Here is a 7,620-nt window from a genome sequence, read left to right as displayed (position 1 = left end):
TCATGAACACGAACTGCGTTTTAACCTAGCGCTGTCTAAAAATTTAAAATCTAATAGAAGTTATGGATTAAAGGGCGAAATTAAGACTTTCGAAAATAATTCAGTCAAAGCGACATAAAGAAAAAAAACACTAATTTATCCTGGAGTTTCTGAAGTGCAGTTACTTGTAATTTTCTTTCACGGAGGGAAGATCTTTTGATGAAGATTTTACACTTTGTTTTGGAAGGAAGAATCGCAAATTGAAAAACTTTGACAAGTAAATTATAGCGTGAATGACGTCCACAAGAACTATTTTTTTAACAAAATTATTACATAGTTTTCAAAGCTAATTTTAACTATAAAAACCCTGAATTCCAAATATTGTTTTTATCTCGAGAAACAGAACGCTTTTAGTCTCACAAAATCAAAGACTTTTAATTAAAACTAGGTATTCTCCGACACCTGCTGAGAAAATGAATGTGTGTGGTAGATCGATTCAGATTGGGACTTTCACAGACGTGAGACTATTTCATCTACTTTAGAAATAAATTAAAATTAATCGATTTAGATTGGGATTTTCACAGACGTCATACTATTTCATCAACTTTAGATAAAAATGAAAATTATTCTTTTCTAATTGGTTTGTGAGGCGCTGTTAATAATCACGAGAGAAGAAAATTATTTTGATGGATATTTCACTCGTCTCTTAGATAGAGTCAGGATGATATCTTAACCTTTCTTCAAAACGAGAGTTTGTTTCATTTTCTAAAGTGTACTAACTATCCCAGTGAGCCTAAAACGTTTAACTGAAACCAATTTCCTGTGGTAGGGAAGGCTATTGGGTTTGATTGCTTTTGAGAACGCGAAACGAACCACAATCATTTCAATCATTATCTACAGCACGAATTTACAAAACCAAAGATCCAAACAATGAAGTAAAGAGATTCACTTTGCTATTTATGTAACTCGATGGAAATGGACAAATAATATTTTTCGTGAGGACTTAGTGCAGGGAAAACAAGAAGTCGTTCAGTTGAAGACACAATTATCATCGAAACAAATGAGTGGAACACAAGAAGTCGTTCAGTTAGAGACACAATTATAACTAGTACAAATGCATGTGTTTATCGATAAAACAACGGAATCTACTAAATATAACTTAAGAGAGATCTAACTTACCTTAGAAATAAGGTCTAAATGGGCTTGAACTCTCTTTGTCTTCACCCGCTCTTGGCGCTGAGTCATGTCTAAACCTTTCATCCCTGTAGGGAGCCGAAGACCATGAGTTACGGTGGAAGACTCCTGCAATATCCAGAAGAGTTGCCCCGTAATTTTAGTGCATTTTTAATGTGTTTTCTCCTAGTGTAAAATTATTTCCCAGTTTTAACGAAATCGTGTTCCTCTCACAGATAAACAACACCAAAAATAACCATGGACGACATTAATAGTAACGGAACACTCAGCACTCCTTTGGAAAATACCACGACTGACAACGTCACCCAAACATCGGGTTTGCCCGAATACCTACACCAGCCTCTCGGAGCCCTAGTGTTCCAAATAACTTTGTGGTCAACCATTGTATTCCTAGGTGTGCTTGGTAATCTCTTGGTATGCTTCGTGATCCTTAGCCAGGCTAAGATGAAGACTTCCATGAACTATTACTTGCTGAGCTTGGCCATAGCGGATCTGGGGATACTTCTTACCATGTATCCTTTGGTACTGTTGAAATACCTCTACCCATTTCGCTGGTTGTTAGGGAAACATGCTTGTCATTACCTGTATCCTACCGTGGAGGTATTCTTCGGAGCCTCCATTTGGTCGATTACGGCCATTGCCATCGAGAGATATCGGAATATAGTGGGCGCCAAACGTTACCAGATCAAGCACAGATCTCGATTGGGAACTTTCATGGTTATTGACGTGGTGTGGTTGGCGTCGTTTCTAGTTTCATCCGTTCCTATGTACCCGGTTATGCAGTACAATCCGACTATGCAAATCTGCGGCCCAGTTATGTCAAAGTTGTTATTCCAGTCTTACTCAATAGTTCTCATCGTCGTCTGGTATGCACTTCCTCTGGTTGTCATAGCATTTACATATGTCAGGATCAAAACACGAGTACTTCAAAGTGTTGCCTTCCGAACCTCGATGTCACAGTACGATGATGCAGATCAAGCAGTCTTGTCGCAAGCTCCATCAAACAAAGAAAGAAGCGACAAAAGAATCTGGCGTCAAAGCATCAAGACAACGAGAATTCTTACACCTCTGGTAATTTTGTTCGCCGTCGTAATGTTTCCCTTGAACGCTTTTCGAGTGGTGGCACTGATTATGCCAGAATACTGGAAGAAGCCTTACTACAATCTGATCATAGGCCAGCTTATAATGTTCATTATGATCAACTCGTCTGCTAATCCACTGGTGTACTTCATCATGAGTAAAGAGTTCAAAGATGCATTCAAGAAAATCTTCACTAGTCTGAAGAACAAGAAGAACTTTTTCAAACAGATCAGTGGTAAAAGCAAATCCTCGTGGAGGACCTCACGTTTATTCCTACAAGCCGCTTTGTGTGACAGAGAAGAGAACCAAGGAGGAGCGAACAATAGCAGCAAGGAGCCGCAGGCAGGGCTTGGCAATGGCAATATCCAGATTGTCACTGGCGTGTGATGGAAATTTGCCAAATCCCAGAATGTCTAGATTGCCTAAACTCTGAACTTTTTCTCACATTTCTTATTACATATTTTTTTAATTCATCCGGATAACTGAATATTATTATTTATGTCGCATAGCGATTGTAACGGTCAGATAGGGAGGCCTGGGGTTGTTGTGACGAGCAAGAACCTCTTTCTCCGTGGTCTATCTGATTTTAGTACAATTCTACTAGTATAGTAATGCAAACGCTGCAAGCTGATTGGCTGAGCTACTAGTATACTATCAGTGATTAGAGTGCAGTTGCTGTCGGTTGTCCACAAAATGCGACGTTTTTATTGTTTTCCGGGATTTTGGAAGAAAGTTTAGATGTAAATGGATAATTAAACTCCTGAGAAGACTAAAAGAAGGACATTAGCGGTTTCTTGACTTTAAAAAGTTGAAGTTGAAAATACGGGTGTTCCAGGACATGCAAGTGGGCTGGAGTTTTTGGTCAAATTTGTAAATATGGTTATTTAAAATATAGAAACGCTGCTTCTGTTTCCATTGATCTGGATAACTGAAAATTACTTGATCCTTATCTATGATACTCGAAAATAGCGCAACAATTGGCGCCTAGGACAACGCGCTCATTGGAAACCATACGATACTTTAAATATCTTTGCAGTCTGTGTAGGTAGCATCTTCTCTACATGTTCTACGTTTATTTTACGAAATACAAACTGGAGATATTGTTACATTTAGTATTCAGTGGTGTGTTATCTAAAAGATTACTCTTTGTAAGATGGTGACTTTGCTGTAATTATTCAATGATTTCGACATCTGTCAACTGCTTTTAAGTGTAAAACAATCATTCTTTGGATAACCTTAAGCGTTTTGCAAAAATACACATTGTACATGTATATATACGAAGTTCTCTTCCATCACGCGTGTGTTGACAGATCAACTTGAGCCAGTAGAAACTCTGGACGAAATTACCAAGGTTAAGTAACTTGGCCTTAATAACTTTTTAGCTTGTTAAAAGCTCAAATGTTAACACCACCTAAGGGTACGAAAGTATTTTATCTGTAAATAAAATATACTGATTATGAACAAGATGTGAGGGCTATATTCATTTGCAACAGGAGCCATAATCGGGGACGGAGACCGTAAGTCTTGGGATCTGCACGCACCTATGATATGGGACAATTTTTCTATTTTTAGAACAAATTGCGCCATCCTGACGTCATATATCCGCGCGGATCCACCCACGTGTCGGGGGTTTTCGCGTGGATGTTGTCACGTTGCATGATCAAATGGTGAGAGTCGCAAGATCCTCTTGCAGATTTTTCACAGCGATGGCAGGGAATAAGGCAAGGAATTAGATCCAGGGCTCTTATATGTAGTTTTATGCTCTGAGCTGATGGAAAAGGTGAGTTTTTCAGGGTCGAAAACAAGACTTCAATTTCGCGCTGTGAATGAATAATATGTGCTCGCGCTAGTTGAACGCGTAAGCTTTTGCGTTTGTTCTGTAAAGAAACGATATGAAAGAAAACTCTTTCCTCTGGTATCGAGTTAATTTGAGAGTTTCCCGAAACAATGCTTAATCATAACCAAACCCTGTTTTTGATAGTTTCTTATTGCTTCTGTTTGTTTGGCGAGTTTGCAAAAGTTTTTTAATTTAAAGGAAAGTCTGACGCGTACATAAGTAGCTCATTTGCATAGTGGAGCGCGTGCACTTTCAAATCCGAGTCGGTGTTTTCAATTGTCAACAAATCTTGACAAAGATTTTTTTCGTTGTCTTTTGCGCTGAGATGCTGCAACAATTTTCACCAACGCCAAAAGGCTACTAACATCATGTGTATTTCTTTAACACAGTGAAATTTTACACTGCGAAAATAAACTAGACAAGGAGTTTTGATAACTCGACCAAAGAAATCGAAATCGTTTTTCGAGTTGATCATAGAAAGCGTCATCGTAACTTTGCTGATAATTTCTGCTGTATTCACATACTTTCAGCTAAGCTTTTAATATGTTCTCAAACATTTATCAACCTTAAAGATATTTAAAAACTAGAGATATTATATGAGTTCGATGTACGTTTTCACACGAAAGTGGGGAAGTCCAGTTACTCATGTTTTACTGACTGTACAAAACACGCATAGGCGGGCGCTCTTCTTCATCGACAACAGACAATTTATTGGATTTTTACATAAACAAACTGAGCAGCATCTACAGACATAAAATTTCTTGTCACTTATTGCGCCTTGATAAAGCATCAAGCATCGCTTACAATTCAGGCGAAACTCAAACTTGCAATTACTTTGTTTTACTTTTCGGTCGAGATAGACCTGGCGAAATCCTCGCAGGCGTGTGGCAAGAGGAGGGAAACTTTGAAGTCCTGAAACGGTGCTATATCCAAATATATCCAACTGGTTTCTTGCTGTGTCACGGTTATGGAAAAGCTGTTAATCTTCAGCATATGTGAAACTTAGAGTGGAGTAATGTGGAGCTCTTGTAAAAGAAGCAGCGGAACATAACTTGGTCAGCGATATGAAGCGGGACATAACTAAATTCGGCACTGTGTTACTTCAATCAAACTGGAGTAGCTTACGACGAAAATACTAAGGCAAAATTCCAACAGACATGAACGTATTGATTTGTGGGCCAAAAACATCAAACCTTTCGGGAAATTTTGGACGCCATTTTCCAGCGCTATATCTGCAAAAATCCACGCAGCATGTACGCGCGTGTGTCGCACATGATGGCGCAATTTGTTCTAAAAATAGAAAAATTGTCCCATATCATAGGGACAGCATCAATACTAGAAATAGCGCGCCTTACGGTCTCCGTCCCCGATTATGCCCCTGGGACTCTCGCTCTATTCAAAACACCGAAGCTTTTCTTTGCTTCCAAACCCCACGGAAACGCTTGCTCCGCAGGCTAACTGTGATAAAACACGACGGGCATTTGAGAACATTTGAGAAAACACGAGCCGCAGGAGAGTGTTTTCTACATTTCTCCAGTGTTCTCAAATATAATGTCCGGAGTGTCTGATCACAGTGTAATACACGGCTTAGGTTTCTTCATTTGCTTTATGATATAGAGGTAATGTGGCGAAAAACAATAAAACACGCTTTTTCTATGACCAATCAGAGCGCGCGCAGGGTCCTATCTATACTATAAATCACGTCTGCATATATCGTGCCCTCTGATTGGCCGAAACAGTGCGCTTTATCAGAGTACAGAGGCATGGTGAGGGTTACCCATCGTTTAGCACTTAAGTCGATTTGACAAATCTGACCCAAATTATACGTCTTCTGTGACTCAGACAAACGCAACGGAAATTAGCTATTTGTCTGCAGTAAACATAGCTGCATGGAGGCCGTTGGTAACAACAGCAATGATAAACCTCCACAAAAATAACCAGTTTTGCTAGATACCGACAAAAAACGTAGCGAAATAAACAAATTCTCAACCAGCAAGTGATTCGATAGAAGACATTATATTTGTTATGAAGGCAGAAATTATACTTTGTATATGTAATCGCATGGGCCCTCGGGCAATTAAGGATTAATTTCGCTTGTATTTTCAAAGTTTCACAAAATTGCCCGAGTCGCAGAGCGACGAGGGCAATTTGGAAAACTTTGAAAATACAAGTGAAATTAATTCTTAATTGCCCGAGCGCACTTGCGATTACTTGTTTATCAGATAAAGGGCAAAATTCTGTATAAAGGAAAACTTTCAAGGTCTTCCGGTCGCGTAAACAGGTTTGCTGGTTGTCATTAAAGAACAGGCTAGCAGTAGAAAGGGGAAAGCCTACCATAATAGTAAGCAAAACACAGCAAGTTCAATTCACTCAAAGCCATTTCTTTACAAATAAAACTTTAAGCAATCTAATTTTATTCACGACCTGTTTTGCGAAGCTTGCCGACGGCGTGAAACTACTTCATCGATCCACATAAACAAGTGTCCAAACGAGCACTAATAACTCCTTGAATCCAAAACTCTCCTTTCCACCGCCAAAACTTAACGTACAAACAACATTTACGCTGTTTCTTTTTTTACACCGATAACGTGACCTGTGACACTAATAAGGCCACCCGAAGCAAGACGAAGAAATTACCTTTCAGTTTGTCAGCAATGAAGTTCTAACGGTAACTCTATGCTTCGTGTGACACCAGCCCCACTCAAACTTCTTTCAGGCTGCGAATTAATACATTTTTGGATGGAAAAATCCTTTGCTTTTCCACCAAAGACTGCACCTTGCCGTATGTCGATTTTCTTTCACGTAAAGATGAAATAATCGCGTTTAGATCAAACTCAGAAGCGATGCGTTTCTGAAATTCCTTTTCAAAACCCGTTTGAAGCGGGAAATCAACTTAATGCAGTTGTGCTCAGACAGTCAGCATCAAGTAATCATGCCCTCTTGATTACCAAAAGTGCCCTCGTGATTAAGAAAAAACATGCCCTTTGTCTCAGCCAATCAGCATTCAGTAACTCTGCGCATATATGACACAGATGTAAAACAGAAAACACTTATTGAGCTGTGTCTGCTTATGATGAGAAGCTTAATTTTTGTAAAAATGCTCAAAAAAGACTGCATGGAGTGTAGTAACGTTCGTTCGTTAAAAAGCGATCTACGGTCATCTCAGCGAAGTGAACGTCAACAATTACAACGCTTACCCGACGAGTGATCAGTTAAAAGCTTGCTCTGATATTCTCTCCTGTACTTGGAGCAGACCCAGTGGGAGCAACTTAGTCTTTCCAACTTTGACGCTAGTTCGGACAATCTTGCAGCAAGCCGTAAATAACTGCAGCTCGTTTCAAATCCAGCTCCTCATTTCGTATTCCCGATGTGCAAGCTTTGAGCTCTTTGTGTCGTAATTTCCTTTGGAAAAGTGCACGTTTCCATGAGCCGCAATGTGGCCAGATTCCTCAGGACAAGAAATTTTAACTTTTGATCCTTATTTTGAAATTAAACTAAAAAGCGAAATCTGAAATGGTCGTTCTTATCTC

General features: G+C 39.3%; 1 protein-coding gene across 1 annotated transcript; it reads left to right on the top strand.

Annotated features, from left to right (window-relative positions):
* Window positions 1–660: 660 nt before the first annotated feature.
* Window positions 661–3,034, top strand: LOC145483062 (melatonin receptor type 1B-B-like). The gene has a single exon (XM_081461681.1). It carries the CDS (start codon window positions 1,411–1,413, stop codon window positions 2,638–2,640), a length of 1,230 nt encoding a protein of 409 aa, XP_081317807.1. The 5' UTR covers window positions 661–1,410; the 3' UTR covers window positions 2,641–3,034.
* Window positions 3,035–7,620: the final 4,586 nt, after the last annotated feature.

Source organism: Orbicella franksi, chromosome 3 (genome assembly GCF_964199315.1).
Source record: "Orbicella franksi chromosome 3, jaOrbFran1.1, whole genome shotgun sequence".
Lineage (NCBI taxonomy): Eukaryota > Metazoa > Cnidaria > Anthozoa > Scleractinia > Merulinidae > Orbicella > Orbicella franksi.
Note: the sequence above shows the minus strand (reverse complement) of the source record. Positions and strands in the feature narration are given on the sequence as shown.

Bases quoted from the DNA above. Each gene is read 5' to 3' on its own strand.
- LOC145483062 (XM_081461681.1), top strand. From the start codon at position 1,411: ATGGACGACATTAATAGTAACGGAACACTCAGCACTCCTTTGGAAAAT.